Genomic DNA, 22,683 nt, shown 5'->3' on the forward strand with positions numbered 1-22,683 from the left:
TAACCAAATCAATCAATTACAAAGCATCACTGTAACAATGCACATACTAATATTCATCTTCTTCAACAATTAACCTTACAATAAACTTCAACAACAAAACCTAAGCAAGTTCATTAAGCAAATTAATACATAACAGTATCAAAAAACACACCGATGCGATCTCAGATTCAGATAATAATAATAATAATAATACCGAGAGGATATTCGAGTTTGAATGTGCTTTTGGCCATGGCGATCGATCGAGAAATCAACTGCAAAAAAATATAAATAAATTAATAGAAATAAAAAATAACACAAATCGATGAGCAGAGATTAGATGAAATATTTGATGAACTACATTAAATATAAATCGTATAAATCAATTGAAACTGATAAATAAATCTTAAATAATAAATTGAACGAAAATCGTACCAAAAGAGAAGATAATTGTTTGTTTGTGGATTAGGGCAAGAGCGTATAGAAAAGCGGAAAGTGGGGAGGGGCGATAGTAGTGGTGGTGGTGGTCGTGGAGAGGGGCTATTTTGTAGCCGGCACAGGGGGTGGTGGTGGACGCCACGGAGAGTACGATAGGTGGTGATGGAGTGGAAGAAATTTTGGATTTAGGGTCTAATTAGATATTAGGTTTGAATAATAATTAAGTGGGTGGGTGATGACCCATGTTGGATCCATATTATAAAAATGGGTTAAAACTATAAGAACGGATGAGAGTGTGACAAGTGACATATAGCAGTAGTTATTTATTACAGTGGCAGGATTATTGTAATTTTATTTTAAGTTCTAATTTTATATTAATTTGTGGATTTTGGTGTACATTCAGAGATGGATAAAATTGCTTTGTATTAATTTGTTGACTTTGTATTAATTAATTTCACAGATTTTTGTGGTAGTTTTTATATTTTGTATTAATTGTATTTATATTTCCTTTTTCAAGGAATTGTATTTATATTTACATATGGGAACAAGAGATTTAAAAATGTTAAAAGATTAACTGCTCGACAAATTACATTACGGAATATATATCATTCATATTACGATAATCTAGTTACATGTTTGCATATAAATAAGTATCACCATTTTTCATGTTCATCCACATCACATCCATTGATACATGGCATCCAAGCTAATAGTCGTTTTTCTTTTGATCTTAGTGTCCATAGTCATGGCAAGGAAAACGGGAATCCCCAATAGACATGCAATAAAAACTATTCAGGTATGCTTCCTGTTGTTTTGTGTTGTTTTGTTTTGTAACGTCTCTTTATTTTGTATATCATTATCTGGCATGATTATATGCTCTTGAACGCTACTTGTCGGCTACCTTTTCTTTGACTTTTCGCTTGAGTATGTTTGTATATCCTTCGTATTATATTGTTAACTTGTCATAAGTGTTTATATAGGTTACGAATGGAGATATAATTGACTACGTTGACATTTACAAGCAACCTTCTTTTGATCATGCGGCTCTGAAAAATCATACCATTCAGGTTATGTTTTTTTCCTAATATTTTAAGAGTTATCGATCAAATAATTGATATGTTTTACAATTTAGTAAAAGAAAACATTTATATGTGTGAGATATTGACAGAGTGTTATATATAACAAGAACTGGATTTTTCTAACAGACGTATTTTTTATTTCACATTTACTTCCATTGCACTGTAATTAATTTAGTTAATTAGTATACTATCTTTTTGTTTAGCTTTAAACTTCTAAGCCACATATATAATTGACAATCACTCAAAACTTAAGAATCTATAAAAACCTCACAGTTTATTTTATAGTAGTGTGTAATTATTTTGTTTTAACAGTTATTTTCACTACATCCCTCTCACTCACTTTTAGAGGAGTAAAATTCATTAATGTCTTTCTATGTATTTACATCCTGATAATATATTATTTAAATTTAATAATAATATGATATGCTAGTTATATTAATTACTAACTTTTATTCTAAATATATGCATTAAATGCATTATATTCTACTATAGAATTCAATTAACACATATTAGTTAAGATTTTTATATTTAATGGTTATCTTTAAAAAGCAAACAAGTGTATTAACTATTTAACATGCCATTGTAAAATATATATGTAATTTAAATAAAATTATGGTGTTAGTAACATGTATTTATGAAATTTAAAAGCGATTTTAAGTTTATTAATTATAATGTAAAGAAAAAACAACCATGTTTATATTTAAACGACTCCGGTAACTGTTGACCCAAATGATACAGATAATTAGAGGTGACAATGTGAGTGGGTTGGGTTAGATTTAGGTGATGAGTTAGAATGGGTATGAGTCAGAATGAGATTATAAAATAGAGGGTTAGGATGGGTATGCGTCAAGTTGGGTAAAGTTAACCCATCTTGACCTAAGTGAAGGTTAAAATACAAAGGGTTTTAAAGACCCCTCAAAAATATATTCAAAATAATTAATTAAATAATAATATCTCAAAATATAAATAAAAAACGCAAAATGTAAAAAAACGCAAATGTTTTTCCAGTCATCCTCGTTCATTAAAAAAAACAAAAACAAAAAAAACCCGGTTTTGTATTGGTTCAGGTTGATTTTTTCGGGGTTTTTTTGGGTTCGGTTTTGCTTTTTTTCATTTCGGTCGGTTTCAGTATCTTTTCGGTTTCAATGATTTCGGTTTCGATTTCTCGATTTCTGTTCGGTTTTGTAGGTTTTGTTGAATATAAAATTGGATTGAGCTTGTTTTAATCCATTCTAACCCATAAACAAACCATTCCAACCCATAGCCAAAAGTTATTAATATTTCCCCAACCCATCTTGACCTCCTTGAAAAACTCTTTTAATCCATCCTAACACATTACAATTTTAAAAATTACCCATATTAACCCAAAAACAACTCATTTAAATTTGTTTAGCCACTCCTACAGATAATTATTATTATTGTTTATTTACTTGTTTTTATTATTTAATATTATTTAAGAATTAAGTTTAAAGTTGGCCTCTACTCCAATGACATGAATGGATTAAAAGATATAAAAATCATTATTGACAGTTGAAAAGATAGAGCTCATAAGTCATAATGTAATTTCGATTATGCTTTCCAAAATAAAATCTAAATGAAAGTATATAACTTTTTTTTTATTCAGTTTGAGTTATTTTCATATAAATGGAAGAATATTTTTATTCTAACTATGAATTCACATGTATATTTCAGATGAAATCCACTCATCTTCAATCAAAGGAAGATACACCGAGGACATTGCGAAACTCTAGTTCTTCCAAGGCACAATCACACCTATGGCGACAGTATGGAAGTTGCCCAAATGGAACGATCCCGATTCGTAGATCCTCATACAAACATCCAACTCCCGGGAAGATCATCGTAACCAAAGATCACTCGGTATGCGTCCCATCAATGAATTCAATCTTCTTGAGTTAACCTCATACATAAATGGGTAGTGTTGTTTAGCGTGTCAAAACCAACACTTGTCCGGAAATTTTACACAAACCTGAGAATCAACATGAACCACGAACACATGAGCACGACTCGTTAAACCTAAAAAATTATATTTTATTTACTTTTCGCTTTTGCATATTAATATCTAATTTAAAATATTAGATTTACATATTATTTTTTAAGCAATTATGTTTGAAAAATACCAATTTCTTTTTTTTACCTTTAAAACTATTAAATAAAAAATAAACAAATAGTTTTAAGTTATTACATAAACATGTTTAAATACATAAATATATAAAAGGGTTAACCGAGTCAACTGTGAACACGGGCATCGCCCATTTAGCTAAGCATGTTCAGGGGGTTCGACCAGAAACTTGCGTGAACTCATTTAGACCATACTCAAACCTGTGATATATAATTTCAATGTTAATGTTACCGTCATATACATATATATCTCTATCCTTTTTTAACCTACATCTATATAGTTTGCAGCAGCTGTAACGATGGGATACAGTTACTCAGGAGCTAAAGGCAACATCAAAGTATTTAATCCATACATTGAATCAATTGGTGATTATAGTACTTCTCAAGTTATGCTTAGGTCTGGCCCTTTACAAACCTTTGAGACCGCAGAAGCTGGATGGGCGGTAACCACTACTCGATCAATCCCATTACTGCTACATACAACACATTTTAAATCTTGATGTCATATGAATTGTTGATGTTAAATTCAGATGAACCCGATTGTTTACAATGATCAGTATACCCGCTTATTTGCATACTGGACCGTAGGTTTCTCATTCGGATCATATGATTTTACACATTTTGGAGGTATATTGTTTAAAATGTGTTGAATTAACAATTCCACACGTTATAGGTTGATGGTATGCAAAATACAGGCTGCTTCGATCTCACTTGTCCCGGATTCGTTCAGACATCCAGAGAGGTCACTCTTGGTATGGATATCGGTTCATACTATGGATCCGAAATCACAATTCAAATCTCCAAAGTCAGTAAAATATTTCATTTTTAACATAGTCACAAAGTTTATTTCCATCCAAGAATATATCTTAATTATCATAGTTTTCTTGTATATATATATATCTATTATCTAGGATCCACAAACAAGTAACTGGTGGCTTAAATACAACGACAAGGAAGTCGGGTACTGGCCCGCAGACATATTTGAGACGATGAAACATCAAGCAGTGTTGGTTCAATGGGGAGGTGAAGTCTACAGCCCGAAAGTTGGAACCAGTCCGCATACATCAACTAATATGGCCAGTGGAGAGTTTGCTGATCCGATAACTGAGACCTCTGGAAAGATAATAGGGATGCTAGTAGAACAGAATTCATATCCGTTAAAGCGACCAGAACCGCTTTATGCTAGATCCGATGAGTGGAATTGCTACGACGCGCATATACTGAAAGAATATGTCCCGGAACCTGTTTTGTATTATGGAGGTCCGGGGAGTCGCAATAATCCAAAGTGTAGTTAAGTGTCATATGAATTATGATGATGAATTTTCTGTAAGAACAAATGTTATAGATGTTATCTTGAAAGCTAACTCAGATCTTGATAACATGGCATTAGTATACATGTTAAGTATCAGGAGGAAGTTTACAATAAGAATTGCAAAAAACTTTACTTTTGGAAAATTAGATTTTAATAACGAACCACATTAATTATTGGCCAATATTAATCCCACTAACAATATAACTAGTGGGAATCTCAACTTTCTATTTTGTTAGCAATAATAATCACAAACTAACAGATCGTTAACTCTGTTTGTGAATTTCATACATATTTTTTTGAAAGTTAACCTTAGACCACCGGGTATGAAAAAAGTAACTCATTTAATCCCTAAGGGAAAATGGCAAATTAATAGAGTGAATATAAGAGCAAAGATTTCATAAGAGATATTTAGGATGTTTTTTTTAATTTATTTTTATTAAAGCGAGCCAATTAATGTTTTATTTAATCATCGTTGGACTGAAGTATTGATTTGTCATTGATGTTCTATTCGAACATAAAAATCATAAATTTGGGATGTGAAGGATTGAAGGTTTCAAACAAAAGACCGGAATGGACTTGGCCCATTCTGTACTTTTGTAAATTGGATTACATAATGTTATATTATTTTTTTAGTTCTCTCATCTAGCCCTTGTTCTCAAGTTATATATAAAAGAAAAGAGGAATGAGCTGAGTTGGAATTTGTTGTCGGCAATCAGGTTGGTCCACCAACGTCCACCGACCCATAGTCGGTTGGGTACTTGGGTATGACACATTGACCCCAACAAAACAATCGATTCAACCTAATTTTAAATGATAAACTCCATTCCTACTACAACTTATTTTATATTTATAACATGGGTGCAGTTACTGTACGAAAATGCTTAACGTACGCGAGACGCTCAAAAGCAAAACCCTAAAACGCTCACAAAACCTTAAACGCTCATTAAACGCTTAAAACCGTCTTTGTGAAAAAAGTGAAATATTGATCGATTAACCATCCAAAACTGTTTTTTTCGGTGAAGCAATGATTGATTGGATATGTATGGACGATTCCGAGATGTTTGGATGTGATTTCATGGATCGATTCGCGAAAAACGGGATTCGCATACGTATTTGTACGATAAGCATTAGTGTATTGGATCTTTTCACTTTATAACATAATAAAATATCCAACATAACAAAAATAAGCATAATTAAATTAGATCACTAAAACATAACACTAAAACAAGTCATCCGAATCCGTTTAGTTTACATACCCTACTCGCTTTTCCGTTGAAGGTTCGGTTGTTGTACAAACAGGTACTGATTCGAGTACGGGGTCGATCACTTTATATTTTTAGTTTATAATTGTATATTTTTTTTACTTTATATGGAAGTTTCAATTATATTTTATAATAAAAAAATTGGTTTGGTTGGGTTGTTAATGAGAGTGAAAAATTTGAGTTTAGTTGGATTGTGTAGGTGGAAGAAAGAGAAATTATTTTTTTTAATAAACATTGTAGTTTGGTTGGGTTGGGTCGGGTCATGAATGGCCGAAAGGGAGTAGTCTTGAGATAGGTACCGAATTTTGTGCCATGAAAGATTTATAATATTTTTTTTATCATGTGTGTCAATGTGTCATATGAAGAAAAACCTCAAAAGTTGGCATGACCGATTACAAGTGTAGGACTTCTTTTCCATAGTCCCTTTGCCATATTTAGGTCTTGTGGTATCGGATAAACGTCGGTCATGTTTAGTCAAATAACTAGCCAGTTGTTCGCGTGATGCAGTGGTGTATGCGCAAACGCAACCTATGTTAGTATGTTTGTAACCTCTCCACGGTATGCCCGAAGGTGATATGCATTTCACGCGGCTTCGTACGGACGTGTAACGAGTGCCAGTAAGCGCGTCACATAATGCCTATACGCGAGAAACCCGGTATGTATAAAAAACACCATCCATGTAACTGATGCTTGAACGCGCGGTAACTGGTGGCGACAAGCAAAGATGAAATGTATAGTAATTTCAAAACTCAATCCATTTTGACGGACATGTTCCGACCCGAAAATGTTTTAACCCGAAGCCCTTTTTGACATGAACCCTTTCGATCTAAATTCATCTCGACATGAACTAAATTAACCCTTTTTGTATTAATATGTTCCAACACCATTAGCCGAACATGTCCGACCCGTTGTCGGTAATAAATGATCACATGACATGTTAGTTTTTTAAAAATTAATAAACTATAGCAATACTATACTTAAATAAAAGAGAACAAAATGCTCGTTTTTATGATGTATATTTTTAGAAAAAATATTAACGTGTGAAAAAGTTACTGTCGTTAAAAAGCCGTGGGGTAGGTGGTTTATAATTAGGGGGAACATGTGTAACTATTTAATACATTAACAAAACTTGATTTAAGTTGAAGAACCATTATTATATATTATTTTGGAATAAAAAAGATTATTTTACCCCGAATTTCTAAAAATTATATGCATTGCTACTTGTACTATATGCAACAAGAGTGGTACCTCTTAAAATTTAAGAGGTCCCTCACTCCTATATTATATATAGTATAAATATAGATAAGATATTTGAGAATTGAGAAATACAAATTAAACTAATTTAATATGTAATTTATATTTATAGACTTTCCATGAATATAAATGGTTCTATTAAGTATAACCTAGAAAGCAAAGTATCTCTCTCCCTTCCAGAGGATTACAAAGAAAAAGAGGTCGGTTGGATACATAATGTCGGCAAGGGATTATTGCATGGTTATCCTTTAAGCAAAAGTTATTCCACCTCACCATATAAAATATTCATATTTATTCCATCATTTATTAAAGTTTCTAACTTACACCATTATACTAAATAAATAATTTGAAGACTTTAATAGAAATATTTTAATTTAATACAAGTATTTATTTCCAAAAATCAAGTTAATTAGGGAACTGATGTAGAGAAAAATAATTTGAGGAGGATGTGAATCATGTAATTTGCAAATAATCTTTTTGAAGGTACATGGTGGTTTATGTTTGATAACTTGAAGACAAATTGATAAATTAAGCAATAGATGAATTACAAATTTTAAATGCTTTTTACAACAAAGTTAATTATAAAAAAGAAACCCCATAAAAACGAGTTATGATATTCTAGTTCCAAGTTTTGGGAAAATAATAAAAATAAATATATACATTTATCTTTTTGCAAATGCTCTTATTTGGAAACATTTAATTTTTTTCAATTTGTTGTTTTGCTTCGTTATAATGTTAATTTTGGTAATTACATGTTACCCGTAAAAAAAAGTAGAATAATTAACATGTCGATTACAAATTAAGGCCACGTTATATATCATACAAAGTTATATGACGTTTTATGATGATATGTAAATGCAAATTTAATACGTGAGATAATGCGACTAATTAATTGCATGGTCTTGATGAAAGTTAGAATGATATGCGATAAGCCGATAATACAATGGAGATATCGACTAATTAATATTGTTCTTCAATTTGTTATTGATGTATAAAAAGTAGAAGTCTTGTTATAACCATTTATGTATCTACACATATTTTTTTGGCCACCAACCGTTCAACACCCATGTAATCGACCTACCAATTAATGACTTTTGTAAGAATTTTGTCCTTTTTTTTGTTTTTTATTCATGGCAAGAATTTTAGTCTAACTTGTTCTCTATCTTAAATGTGCATAAGAGTTTTAGTCTAACTTGTGTTCATATTAAACTTGCAGTTAACGTTTCCTAAATTCTTATTACGTTTCGTTTTAACATGTGCATATTCAGTTAAATAGGTATTGTCATGTTAAGTATAGCTTAATGACATTAAATTATTTTTTAAATAATGAAATTAATTAAGTGTAAATAACTGAAATAAATATTATATGCATAAGAAAAACAAGTGATAAAATCAACATATACCAAATAAAATAGCCATGAAAAAGATCATCAACTTGATGACATCAAGGTTGGTAGTTTATGTTGAAAACAAATTAGATCGATGTCTCAGTAAATCAACATATTTTATTATTTATATATAATAATGGTTTGAAAGACGTCTTAAACACATAATAATTGTATGACGCAATAACGCTTAAATAATATTATATTAAACTTATTTGCAAAAAGGTTAAATGTTGCATCATCAAAATTTATAATATATTTAAGTGGACAAGAGACATAATTTCAAATAAAGAAAATGCACTTTAAACATTAGACAAATGTAGATACTTTAAAATTACCAAATTGAGTAGATTTATATATTTTGTGTGTTTATTTTTAATATTTAGAAACTGTGATATGCCAAACCCATGTACACTAATTTTATGTGAAAAATAAAAGAAAAATATATTGGTTCAACTACATACACCCAATTAAAAAAACGAATAATTTGAGCTATGTCTTGTGAAGTTATCATTTTGAATTATGAGCCCCATCGATTTTTTCGTCTTGTCGTGTGTTGCGTCAGAGAGTTTGGTTCCTGTGGTGGCACAACGACTGTCTAGTGGCAACTAATGATACGATTTTTCAGGGGAATGCTAAAGTTAAACTCTGAAGCCAACGTTAACCCGATTAATACTACATATTCTGGTTAGAGTGAGATAGCAATATTTCTCAAAAAAAAAAATCTTCGTTTTAAAAACAAATAATAATAAGTGATTAATAAAAAAAAATGAATATTGTATTTTTCTTAAAAAAAAGAATAGAATAAAATAATAATAATAAGAATAATAATACTTTATTATTACCAAAAAGAAGACGCAATAAATGTAAGGAATAAAACAGCAAATCCATCAACGGCACATTGCATTATTCATTATTATTATTATTATTATTATTATTATTATTATTATTATTGCCACCGTCTCCACTGTCCACTTTACTCCACTCTTTAACACCATCACCACCTGCTCTCATCAAACCCTAATTCTTATTCATCCTCAAATCAAGTTCCAAACTTTAATATTTACAACCATGAGTATGTACGGCCGAGATCCATGGGGCGGTCCATTGGAAATCAACACCGCCGATTCCGCCACCGACGACGACCGGAGCCGAAACTTGAACGAGTTCGACCGGGCGGCATTGTCACGGAGGTTAGACGAGACGCAGCAGAGCTGGCTTCTGGGTCCTGGAGAACAGAAGAAGAAGAAGTATGTGGATCTTGGGTGTATTGTTGTTAGCCGCAAGATATTTGTTTGGACGGTTGGGATATTATTGGCTGCCGGATTTATTGCTGGGTTTGTTACGTTGATTGTCAAGACTGTGCCTAGGCATCATAAACACCCGCCTCCGGCTGATAATTATACTGTTGCGCTTCAGAAGGCTCTTATGTTTTTTAATGCACAAAAATGTAAGCTTTTTTGGTTTTTAATTAGATCTTTATGATTTTGGATTATGATCTGTTTGTTATTAGGGTATAGTGTGTAGATTTAGTTGCATAATGCATAATTGGTTTCACCCAAAATTATTTTTTTATTTGGATTAAATTGTTGGGTTTTTTTTTTGGAAATTTGGGGTGCACACCAAGTGTTTGATGAAATGCTTTTTATGTTGAAGCATGTAAAAATGTAAGTTTTTTTTTAAAAGGTTAGATCTTTTTGATTTTGAACTCTGATCTGTTTATCTTTAGGGTATAGACTGCAGATTTGATTGCATTTACCCAAAATTTTATTTTATTTGAATTAAGTGGTTGTGTTTTATTATTATTATTATTATTTTTTGGCAATTTTGGGATATATACCAAGCGTTTGAAGCGATGTTTTTTTATTTTAATTATTTATTTATTTTATGTTTGAAGTGTGTGAAAATGAATGTTGATAGTGTGATTGGTGTTTGTGTAGCTGGAAGACTGCCAAGGCATAATAATGTATCGTGGAGGGGTAACTCATGTTTGAATGATGGGAAGTCGGATAAATCGGGGGCGGTGTTGAAGGATCTGGTGGGTGGGTATTATGATGCTGGGGATGCGATAAAGTTTCATTTCCCAAAAGCTTTTGCCATGACCATGTTGAGTTGGAGTGTGATCGAATACAGTGCTAAATATGAGGCTGCGGGTGAGCTTAATCATGTTAAGGAGATTATTAAATGGGGCACTGATTACTTTCTCAAAACCTTTAATTCCACTGCTGATACAATCAGCCAAATTGTAGCTCAGGTAGATAACGTTTTATAGAAGTTTGAATGATAGATCATTACCATTATAACCTTTGGATTCTGGTTTTGAATTGCAGGTTGGAAAGGGTGACACATCAGGTGGGACAAGTGATCCAAATGATCACAGTTGTTGGATGAGACCCGAGGATATTGACTACCCACGACCCGTGACCGAATGCTCAAGTTGCTCTGATCTTGCTGCTGAAATGGCTGCTGCTTTAGCTTCTGCATCGATTGTGTTCAAGGATAATAAGGCGTATTCAAAGAAACTTGTGCACGGGGCTGCAACTCTTTGGAAGTTTGCCCGTGATCAACGCGGTAGTTATAGTGCTGGTGGTTCAGATGCTGCAACATTTTATAATTCTAGTATGTATTGGGATGAGTTTGTGTGGGGTGGAGCTTGGATGTATTATGCAACTGGTAATTCGTCATATCTTTACCTCGCGAGTCACCCAAAACTTGCTAAACATGCTGGTGCGTTTTGGGGTGGGCCTGATTATGGTGTTCTTAGCTGGGATAATAAGCTTACTGGAGCTCAAGTAAGTGTGTTGATGATTAAAGTTTTGATATCACATGTGTTATTAACTTATTATTAAATTGTTATCTGTCTTTTTAGGTACTGCTTACTAGATTGAGATTGTTTTTGAGCCCTGGTTATCCGTATGAAGAAACATTGAAGACGTTTCATAACCAAACAAGTATAATCATGTGCTCGTATCTTCCATACTTCAATAGTTTTAACAGAACACGAGGTAAATTATCTTTTGAATTTACAAATACATAAAGGGTTTTGAAATTAATATTAATTGTCGTCGATTGCAGGAGGGTTGATACAGTTAAATCATGGTAGACCGCAGCCACTTCAGTATGTGGTGAATGCAGCGTTTTTGGCTACACTTTATAGTGACTATCTTGATGCTGCTGACACTCCCGGGTGGTATTGTGGGCCCAACTTTTACTCGACGAATGAGCTGCGTAAATTTGCAGAGCGCCAGGTATAAACTTACTTTAAACTGGTTGATTTGGGTTGTGCTATTTCTCAAAAGGTATTGATGGGGCTGTTGTTAGGATTAAACGCACACACGAAACCGAACACGACACGAAAGCAATAAACGAACACGAGGATTTAACGTGGTTCGGTCTAAACTGACCTACGTCCACGGGTGGCAACTAGGTATATCTTTATTGAGTGACCAATATTACAAGTACATAATGTTGTTTATATAGAGACTGAACTAGGGTTAGTAAATTATTATGCAAGAAATCTAAACCGGGCCGGGCTTGGGCCCGACCGCCCACACCCGTCTCCTCTTTTGACTTCATATGATAAACCGGGCCAACAAGGCCTACGAACCCAACAATCTCCCACTCGGAGGCCTCGAGTACTCTCGTCTGCACTCCTGATTGTACTTCTGTAATCTGAACATTAAACTTCTTCTAGTTGCCACCGCCTTCTCATCAATTAACCTGAAGGCCCGTTGAAGCTCCCCGGAGCTCCAACACGTCAGTCATGGCTGAAACTGCCCCTGACCCGTTCTCTGTCCCTACCGGCTCCCACTGTAACGAACTACCGAATCCTGAGATAACCTGAGAACAAACACTCTCCATATTCAGCAAGTAATTCATTGGAGAGACTTTTACAGCTGGAATACTGGTTTTCTTAATCCACTGTCGACCTGGAACTGTAACTGAAACACGACCTGTGCTCCCACTGTCACGATGTCCCCCAACTGATTTAACCTTCCTAGCTCGTTCATCCTGAATCTTCACTTTGGCTCTGGGTTTGTTACTTGCAAAACGAACCTTCTTCTGCCCACGAGATTCTGTGAACCGGATTTTGTCTTTCACCAAAACTGGATCCACTCCTTTCGGTGACATATCGACCATATACAACGAACCCATTTTCTTGCCACGAGCAACCACGAGATTCCCTTTGACTACTTTCCACTGCCCATTCCCGAACTTAACATCGTGCCCTTGGTCATCCAACTGCCCAACTGATATCAAACGTTTCTTCAAACTTGGAATAACCCTCACGTCTTTCAAAGTCCAAGAAGTACCGGCTGAAGTTATCAAATCAACGTCTCCCATACCCGTAACCTCTAAAATATCATCATTCGCTAGTCGAACCTTTCCAAAATCCCCAAATTTAAGATTCTTCATCGTTTCACTACAGTGAGTGGCATGAAACGATGCGCCAGAATCCATCACCCAAGCATCAACGCTACTCTCAACACTACAAACCAAAGCCTCATCACTACTGACCCCGTCATCTGTGTCGTCTTCTGTAACGTTCACCTCTTTCTTACCATTCGGACACTGATTCCTGAAGTGTCCTTTCTCTTTACAACCCCAACATTCAATATCCTTACGAGTCTTAGACTGACTCCTCTTCCTGCTCCCACTGCCTCGCTGTTTTCCCCTACCTCTACCTTCTGTGACTAGCATATTGCCTGATGATTCACCTGAACTTCTGCGTCTTGAATCTTCTCCCAGAATCAGATCTCGAATCCCATCGAAAGTAATATTTGTAGACGAACTACAAACTGCAGTCACTGTTTGCGACCAACTGTCGGGCAAAGAGGATAATAACAAGAGGCCTTGAACTTCATCATCAAACTTAATGTCAACTGACACTAAGCGGGACAAGATCGAATTAAGATTATTGATATGAGTTGTAACTGACCCACCCTCTTTCATTCTTGTTGTCACTAGCTCTCGGATAAGATAGACTTTATTCGCTGCCGAAGGCTTCTCATACATGTTGGATAGCGCCTCCATCATACCACGTGCTGTGGTTTCTTTCATGATGTTAAACGCCACATCTTCCGACAACGACAAAGTAATACAAGCCCTAGCTTTCTTGTCTAACTTCTTCCAATCTGCTTCTGACAACTTTTCTGGTTTTTCATCCTCAAGCACTACATCCAAGTCTTTCTGACAAAGTAGTGCCTCAATCTGCATCTTCCACCAACCGAACTTCTGTCCGTCAAACTTCTGTATCGAAACCTTTCCGTCTTCTGCCATAACAATGACTAAAACGAAAAACTGGATAAAAAAACAGAGACAGACACAGCAACACGAGCCTGAACTTAACGATTGTTCAACTGAACTCTGTTAAACAATCAACCTATTTAACGTGCAGCGGAATAACGAACTGTAAATCAGAAACCGAAACTTTAAACTGAAACGATAAACCTGACAAACGCGGTTGGCACTGGTTCTCCGTTTCTTTAACGCTTCTTCTGACTTAAAACTGTTCTTCAATGAAAATAGGAATCGATTCAACTGTTCTTAGCTCGTACTTTGCTAAACCGAAACTGATCAGAAAAAACGAACCAGCAGCTGCGGAACCCTAATCAGCGGCGGCGGCACTGTAGCGGCGGCGCGGTACTGTAGCGGCGGCGGCGGTACTGTAGCGGCGGCGGAACCCTAGCGCAGTAGGGTGGCGGCGGCTGGATGGTTTGGCGGCGACTCGGCTGGTTCAACGTGTTCTTCGCATGATCTGAACCTAAGCTCTGATACCACTTGTTAGGATTAAACGCACACACGAAACCGAACACGACACGAAAGCAATAAACGAACACGAGGATTTAACGTGGTTCGGTCTAAACTGACCTACGTCCACGGGTGGCAACTAGGTATATCTTTATTGAGTGACCAATATTACAAGTACATAATGTTGTTTATATAGAGACTGAACTAGGGTTAGTAAATTATTATGCAAGAAATCTAAACCGGGCCGGGCTTGGGCCCGACCGCCCACACCCGTCTCCTCTTTTGACTTCATATGATAAACCGGGCCAACAAGGCCTACGAACCCAACAGCTGTAGATGACCGAAACCGAACAAGACATAGTTCATGTTCGTTCGTTAAGGATTTATCAGACAATCAAATGGTTCATGAACACATAATCGAACTGAATTTCTTGTTCGTGTTCGTTCATTAAGGAAATGATTTTGTTCGTGGTTGTTTGTTAATTTCATAAATGAACACAAATGAGCATAACCAAAAACAAACGGACATATATTAATCTGAAAAGTAAAAAATCAATATTCTTAAACACAAGCATTAGACATAATCACCCAAAATAAATATAAAGTTGAGTACTTGACATAATCATGTGTTTATACTTGACATAATAAACTAAAAGTTGAAAACTATTAATCATAAAAGACCTTTAATGACCAGACGTAAACAAACGAACGTAATTTAATGGACATTAAGGAACGAACATAAACAAACACATTACCAAACGTTCATGAACACGATGTTTTGATTAGTTGAACGAAATTCCTTCTTCAGTTTTGTTCATGTGTTATATGGACGGACATAAACGAACATCCACTGAACGTTCGGTTCAGTTACAGCCCTAGTTATTGAGGTTTAAAGTCTCTCCCAAGTCATTTTTTATGCATTTGTTCAAATATTTAAATTCATTAATCCTGTTTAATAATCATTATTAATGAAATGTTTATAAAAAAAGTGTCAAAATCTGTTTTCTGGTCAATCCAACCCATCCCAGAGCGTATTGACCAGTTACCCAACCTGCCCTTATCACTTGCGCGTGTTAATGATATGTTTGTTAAACATGCAGATTGACTACATTCTTGGCAAGAACCCAAGAAAGATGAGTTATGTTGTTGGTTACGGGAACCACTACCCGAAACACGTCCACCATAGAGGTGCATCAATCCCAAAAAACAAAGTCAAATACAACTGTAAAGGCGGGTACAAATGGCGGGACACTAAAAAACCAAACCCGCACACCATAATCGGCGCGATGGTTGCGGGTCCCGACAAACACGATGGTTTCCATGACGTGCGCACTAACTATAACTACACCGAGCCAACTCTTGCTGGAAATGCAGGTCTTGTTGCAGCCCTGGTGGCACTATCGGGTGACAGGACAACTAAGATTGACAAAAACACTATTTTTTCGGCTGTGCCGCCAATGTTTCCGACTCCGCCGCCACCACCAGCACCATGGAAACCTTGAGATGCTGGATGGGTTTTGTAATTCTTTTTGTGGCTTGTAGTTTTGTGGGTTTATTTGAAGGGTAAAAAAGGTAAAAGATACACGAATATTGAAGATGAAGAATTTGGACCAGAATTTGGAAGCTGTGATTATATGAGATCTAATTATGTATGTGAAGTAAAATATTTATCAGTGAATTCTTTTGTTTTTTGTTTATTTTAATGAGATTGAAGATTATGTTTACTAAGAAGAAGGGTATATATATTGTTGGGATTTGGCAGTCAGGTCTTGGTTGAAGATCTTATAGTTTCATACAACTTCAGTCAAATATCACAATCTTGATCAACATATAATCAATATATAGCATATAGTTCCAAGACAAATTACAAGAAATAGCAATCCACATAAGTTATAATCGAGTCGAAACATATCATGATCTTCAAAATGCTGCCAAAACACTGGAAACAAAAGTGATGCTGCAACCTAAAGCTATCTAATGCGTATGCCAATTGTCCTTTCTTTAAAACCTTTTACCCATATCCAGAAGCCGATTAAACACAGCAGCGAGGCCTAAAACAGATCTATGAATGTGTGGGCTCTAAACGGAAACGAGGTGAAACTAGTAATCTTGCTTCTTGGGGCATTCTGATGCCCTATGCCCGGACCGTCCACAGTTGAAGCATGCACCATCAAAGTTCCTACTATTCAGCACAATCATTAAATATTAGTATTTGGTGAATTATTGGTGTAATATCGATTAGTTATTTAGAATTTTAAAAATGGCAAAAAAGTTAAGTACCTGTCCCTTGTCCGAGATAAAGAACCCGAGCCCCGAGTCCCGAAAGATGGGGAGCGTGAAGACCGTCTTTCACCAATCACTGCCACCAGTTCTAGAGCCCCCGCCGCCGCCTCTGGACCAACTACTGCCGCCACTCCTACCACCTCGTCTGAAACTATCACCTTCATCGTCTGAGGAGAATCGACTGCCGCCACCCCAACCACCACGCGAAGAACCACCCCTTCTTGAACCTGCTCCACGCGAACTTCTCTCCCTGTTTGAAAACCTACCATAAAAGTCACTCGCTGGACCATCATCTTGCAATGCAGGCAACTGCAAATACCACCAAATCTTCAGTGATACAATATATCAAAACACATGATATGTAGTTATCTAAAACTTGGTTTTTAAAGGCACCCTCATGCACTTTTCAGTCAATATTGATCAAAATCAGGGTAAAAGTTGGTCAAAATTAAAGTCAAAACAGAGCAACGCATCACGTATGTGATGTGAGGCTGTGGGCACTTCGTGTACTTCTGGGTCAAAATGAGTGCTTAACTGCTTATGGGTCAAAATTGGGGTCAAACATAACAACGCATCACATATGTGACATGCACGCCTCGTGTACTTCTGGGTCAAAATAGACCAGCACATCGCATATGTGATGTGCATGCCTCGCGTACTTCTGGGTCAAAACTAGGGTCAAAATAGAGCAATGTGCCAATGTGTCACATATTTGAAGCGCACGCTTCTAAAAGGAGAACGAGCCTACCTTTGTAATTTTTGTAACAGTATTGCCAGGTGGCAACTCCTTATTCAAAAGCTCTTTCGCAATCTCTTCTGGAAGATCAAAAACCGCTCCTTGAACCTGATAAACCAGATAAAATGTCACAAAACAAATCAACAGTAAAGAAGACACATTAATCACTTCACATAATTAACAAAAACACACCCTTTCATCAGCAATAATATGTATCTTTCCCAATTCATCAGCAGCAGTTGCATAAACATCAGCCAAGAATCCAGTCACAGTTCGAGCCGACATAAACCCTCTTGATAAAGCAGGATCCCGAGTCAATTGCAATGTGGTCCACCCCTGCAATAAAATCAAAATAAAGATAAAGATTACACATTACAGATATCAAACAAGCTTCCAGAAAGTGACAAATTGTTAAAACAAGCCACCTGCTCGTGTGTAATAAGTGAACGGGACGATGGAGGCTTTGAGAAACCGCTCAGTTGTGCAAGAGCAGCAGCAAGAGCACTTGCACCTTGTTCTTCAATAATTTTTTGTGCAGTTGGAGTGAAGAACTCAATAGATTCTTGATGAACTCCCGCAAGTGTAGCAACAACTTGTTGAGCAGAAGATTCCAACACATCTTCAACAGCTGGAGGGTTTATGAAGTCAAATTTGCATCCGACATCGCGTTCAAGAGACCTAATTGTCCTCCTTTGACTATTTGTAAACATCAAAATAGCCGTGCCTTCCTTCCCTGCACGCCCCGTTCTACCTGATCGGTGCACAAAAGTTTCGGGGTCGTTTGGTAGTTCATAGTGGATAACCTAAAACAAAAGAACATGTTGTTAAAGATGGTTGTTGGATGTGCTTTTTTGTTGGTCAAACTTATTATGTCAACACTGGTCAAACTTACTAAGTCAACGTTTGGAATATCAAGACCACGTGAAGCAACATCAGTAGCAACGAGCACGGTGAACTTCCCTTGTCTAAATCCGTTCAATGTTCTTTCTCTTTGGTGTTGAGATATGTCACCGTGTAATGCCTCTGAAGCGATACTATTGGTCAATGCTATTGACACCTCATCGGCATCCCTTTTTGTCTGAGTGAAAACAATCGTCTTCCCGCCCTTTGCATATACCTATAAATAAGATAATTCAAGACTTGATCTTTACATAATAAATAATAAAGATTCAAGATTTGATCTTTACATAATAAAGATCTAAGAAATGAGTCGCGTACCGTGACAAGATCACCGAGTATTGTCCGCTTTGAAGTTGAGGTTGTTGGTATAGCAAATAACTTAATACCCTCTGCTAGCTTTTCATCTTGATCACCGACCTTGTTAGATTCAACAAAAACAATATTTTTATTAGACAAAGGCTATAATATAATCGAAATACCACAATAAACTTACATTTACTTACCAAATCAATTCAAATATTTCCTTGACAATTTCTTGACCCAACCAGGCATGGTTGCAGAGAAAAGCATGCTTTGTCTCTCAGACGGAAGCTTTTCTAAAATATGTTCCACGTCTTCCTCAAAACCAACAGCAAGCATTTGATCCGCTTCATCAAGAACCAAGAACTGAACCTCACTTAACTTTAAGCTATTGCTTCCAATAAGATCAATAAGTCTTCCAGGCGTGCCAACCACCACATCAACCCCACGAGACAAAGCATTTTGTTGTGAAGAATATGAAACACCACCATACACACAAACCGTGCTTAAATATGGGGCAGACGCTTTGATCTCTGTTTCCACTTGCTTTGCAAGTTCCCTTGTCGGTGCAAGTACTAAAACTCTAGGAAGTCGTTGACCACGCCTTTATGTTAAAATATGTATAAGAAAGCAATCAGTGATCAGATTCAACGTGTCATTTGAGTTATGAGTTATCGAGTATTAAATGTTGTAGAATGAAGATGAAAAGAAAAAGAAAGAAACTCGGATTATAAGTACCTTGGAACAATTCTTTCTTCATCGTCTTCGGTAAGTCTTTTGATTATAGGAATCCCAAAAGCTAACGTCTTTCCTGTTCCAGTTTTGGCACGGGCGATAATATCTCTACCTTCTAATGCGGGGACCAAGACAGCTCTCTACACGATTGAAACAAAAACAAGTCAACACATATTTGACTTGAAAATATTGAAGGTAAAAACTCAATATATAGTATACAACTTTTAGTTAAAAATGTTTATAATGAACTTTTTGCTACTATAGGTTTCACACCATTTTGTGTTATCAGTAGTTTAATGCTAGTTTTTAGTATATGTTATCTGGATACTATACTTTAATACTTTACATATTACTTCATACTTTCGATTGTTTATCGTTTGACCCTTGTTAAAATACATCAAAAAAAACTCAAATTTACTATAAACCAACTAAAATTTGTACTTCCTTTGAGAAACAAGAGAAACTAACATACTTACAAGTTACAATTACTCATACATCTGCATAGGCTACCAACTAGTGTGTGCGCGCGCACACACACACACTATGTTAAAACTTAAAATAGAACTTAAAACATTAATATTAGCAGTCACAGATAAGTGCCAAAGTGATAAGGTTACATGTCTAAACTACCACCAATTCCAAATTAACAAGATAATAAATTAATAATAATAAACAAATAACATAAAGAATGTAAAAAAAGTTAATAAAAATCATTACTTGAATTGGGAAAAGCCTAGTAATCTCTCTTTTCTCAAGAGCCTGCACGAGCCTATTCGGCAGACCCAATTTCGTAATCGCAAGCTCATCATCAACACCACCACCATCTTCACCAACTAAGGATTCATTTTCAGACTCACCATCATAAAACTCATCCTCGGAATTAGTCTCATCAAACCCACCAAAACCCTCAAACGCCTTCTCACTTAATATATTATTGGGTGTGGCGGTGGCGGATGTGACAAAGGCGGAAGCACTGGGTTTGTGGGTGGGTCTGGAGTGGGATTTGATTGAGGTGAAATGGGGTTTATCGGTGGACCGAGGGAGGTGGACTGGGGTGGTGAGCTTGCGGGTGAGGTGGTCCAGTGATGGGTTCTTGGGGAAGATGCCTATGAGTGAAGAAGAACATGAAGAAGCCATGGGTATGGTGGAATTGGGGTTGAAGAAGAAGATTGTGGGGATAAGGTGAGGGGTTTATAGAGATGTATGGTGCTCTAGAGAACACCTTGTTGGCTTTAGCTAAAACCTCTACTATTTATATATTGTCTACATTTTTATATATCAGATTTTTTTATTTTATTTTTGAATATAATATTAATATAAATGGATTTTTAAATAGTGTATTAATTAATATTTAATTTAGAAAATAGGAATGGGCGTTCAAAAATGAGGTTTTCTCAATGTGATTAGTTTTTTTTTACGGTGTTATTGATGAGACATACTTAAAACGTTAAAATTAGTATATATAATTGAGATCCTGTCTCAGAAAGAGTCACTCGAGTATTGACATAGTTCTAAATGTTGTTAAATAATAAATATATATTTTTATTTCTATCAATGATTTATTCTTGCCTTGTATTTTTTTAGAAAATGATTTTGTTGAATAGACTAAAAGTTGATGGGGGCTTGTTGGGCTTAGAGGTTGTTGCTAAACAAAAGGCTCATGGGCTTTGGAAGGAAGGAAGATTGTTAACTTGAAACTGCATATTAAATAGGGAAGAGGGGGATTTATACAATTTGTGTCCAGCGGCTCGTGGGCGTAGCCAACTTGCGTCCCTCAAACTTAATGTTTTTTGGCGGAGAAAAATGCATCCCTCCGTCATCTTTCCATATACGTTTTAACATTAAAAAGATTGTTTGCAACGTCTTCTTGTATGGAGATTTATATTATGTCCGCGTACCAGACATATACTTGGAACCAAATGACGTAGCAAACTCATACGTGACTAGGAAACAATCGACTCAAGAAATTTCACACAATTTACGCATACACTCACATGATTAAAAGGACCATGCCCTGACCATCAATTCCTGAATCCGTTGTCCGTTTTAATTTCTCTAGTGGTTTGGTTAGCATAAAAACAAATTAATATTTTTTTGAATAATATGCTAAAGTAAGCTAATAATCTCTATCTTTACTATATATAAAGCATGAGTTAGGGACCTCTTAAATTTTAAGAGGAACCTAACTTGTTGCTTATTGTACAACCTACTATGCATAGATTTAAGAAATTTGAAGGGCAATGTTGTCTTTATAGCATAACATGTACGGTTACTTTAGGTTCTTACATAATAATTTTAATTTTAATCCTCCAAATTTAATTAAATTTTGTTAATTTTTAGAACAATTACACATTAACCCCTTATTTAAAACAAACTACCTCCACGACTTTTAAACGTCCATAACTTTTTCACACGTTAATATCTTTTTAAGAAAATTATTATATAAAAACGAACATTTTACTCTCTTTAATTTGAGTATGATTTTGCTAGAGTTTATTAATTTCAAAAAATTAACATATACGTTATTACCGGTTTGTAACGACAATGGGTCAGGTCGGGTGGTTTGAATCATCATGTCGGAACATGTCAATACAAAAGCTGGTTAATTTGGTTCGGGTCAGGATGAGCTCAGGTCGAAAGAGGTCATGTCAAAAGGGTATCGGGTCGAAACGGGTTTCGGGTTAAAACGGTGTCTGGTCCAAATGGGTTTCGGGTCAAAACGGGTTGGTTTGAAATTCGATTTATTTAAAATTGTTGTACATTTTAGGCATCAGTGACGTGATGACATTGTTTAAACGTACCAGACCCGATAAACACGTGTCCAACACAACGTAACGAGTATTACCCAACCTTGGCAAGCACCCAACACCACGTAACACACAAGTAATCAACGTGAGTTACACACATGATGTCGGTTAAGCATGTTTAATGCATGTAACATGCATTCAGGTGCCGGTTATACGTGTTCAACTATCAGTTACATACGTAATGACTTTGCATGCGGCACGGGTCCAATTTCGAGTTACGAACACACCGTCATCGGGTTTGCGGACGTACTCCGCTGCATAGCGCGAGCACCTGACTAGTAAGATTAAATAAGTTACATTATAGCTGGAAAAGTGGCCGACAATAA

General features: G+C 35.7%; 2 protein-coding genes and 1 pseudogene across 3 annotated transcripts; 2 read left to right on the forward strand and 1 right to left on the reverse strand.

Annotated features, from left to right (window-relative positions):
• Positions 1-1,159: 1,159 nt before the first annotated feature.
• LOC143632678 (protein neprosin-like) lies at positions 1,160-4,989 on the forward strand. Its single transcript, XM_077101138.1, has 8 exons — positions 1,160-1,210; positions 1,395-1,481; positions 2,561-2,647; positions 3,186-3,371; positions 3,914-4,075; positions 4,163-4,216; positions 4,306-4,437; positions 4,544-4,989. The coding sequence occupies exons 1-8, from the start codon at positions 1,160-1,162 to the stop codon at positions 4,925-4,927; spliced, it is 1,143 nt and encodes a 380-aa protein (XP_076957253.1). The 3' UTR covers positions 4,928-4,989.
• A 4,795-nt stretch (positions 4,990-9,784) lies between these two features.
• LOC143633841 (endoglucanase 25-like) lies at positions 9,785-16,288 on the forward strand. The gene is made up of 6 exons (XM_077102070.1): positions 9,785-10,295; positions 10,786-11,099; positions 11,176-11,637; positions 11,715-11,850; positions 11,921-12,093; positions 15,697-16,288. The coding sequence occupies exons 1-6, from the start codon at positions 9,917-9,919 to the stop codon at positions 16,096-16,098; spliced, it is 1,866 nt and encodes a 621-aa protein (XP_076958185.1). The 5' UTR covers positions 9,785-9,916; the 3' UTR covers positions 16,099-16,288.
• Positions 16,289-16,415: 127 nt separating this feature from the next.
• Positions 16,416-20,777, reverse strand: LOC143633852 (DEAD-box ATP-dependent RNA helicase 3, chloroplastic-like; annotated as a pseudogene). Its single transcript, XR_013153748.1, has 10 exons — positions 20,268-20,777; positions 19,554-19,690; positions 19,005-19,419; positions 18,834-18,932; positions 18,508-18,732; positions 18,041-18,418; positions 17,808-17,951; positions 17,628-17,723; positions 16,877-17,188; positions 16,416-16,775 (listed from the first exon to the last, which is right to left on the reverse strand). The product of XR_013153748.1 is annotated as a DEAD-box ATP-dependent RNA helicase 3, chloroplastic-like (transcript).
• Between the last annotated feature and the right edge of the window lie 1,906 nt (positions 20,778-22,683).

Source organism: Bidens hawaiensis, unplaced genomic scaffold, assembly GCF_021521415.1.
Source record: "Bidens hawaiensis isolate Kalapana, Puna unplaced genomic scaffold, B.hawaiensis_p1.1 tig00000512_1, whole genome shotgun sequence".
Taxonomy (NCBI): domain Eukaryota; kingdom Viridiplantae; phylum Streptophyta; class Magnoliopsida; order Asterales; family Asteraceae; genus Bidens; species Bidens hawaiensis.

What these genes read in the sequence shown, in the direction of transcription:
- LOC143632678 (XM_077101138.1), top strand. Translation starts at nt 1,160, where the DNA reads ATGGCAAGGAAAACGGGAATCCCCAATAGACATGCAATAAAAACTATT. An exon ending in ATGCAATAAAAACTATTCAG is followed by an intron (nt 1,211 to 1,394) that starts GTATGCTTCCTG and finishes GTGTTTATATAG; the next exon opens with GTTACGAATGGAGATATAAT. An exon ending in CCGCAGAAGCTGGATGGGCG is followed by an intron (nt 4,076 to 4,162) that starts GTAACCACTACT and finishes TGTTAAATTCAG; the next exon opens with ATGAACCCGATTGTTTACAA.
- LOC143633841 (XM_077102070.1), top strand. Translation starts at nt 9,917, where the DNA reads ATGAGTATGTACGGCCGAGATCCATGGGGCGGTCCATTGGAAATCAAC. An exon ending in GTTTTTTAATGCACAAAAAT is followed by an intron (nt 10,296 to 10,785) that starts GTAAGCTTTTTT and finishes GTGTTTGTGTAG; the next exon opens with CTGGAAGACTGCCAAGGCAT. An exon ending in TAGTTTTAACAGAACACGAG is followed by an intron (nt 11,851 to 11,920) that starts GTAAATTATCTT and finishes CGTCGATTGCAG; the next exon opens with GAGGGTTGATACAGTTAAAT.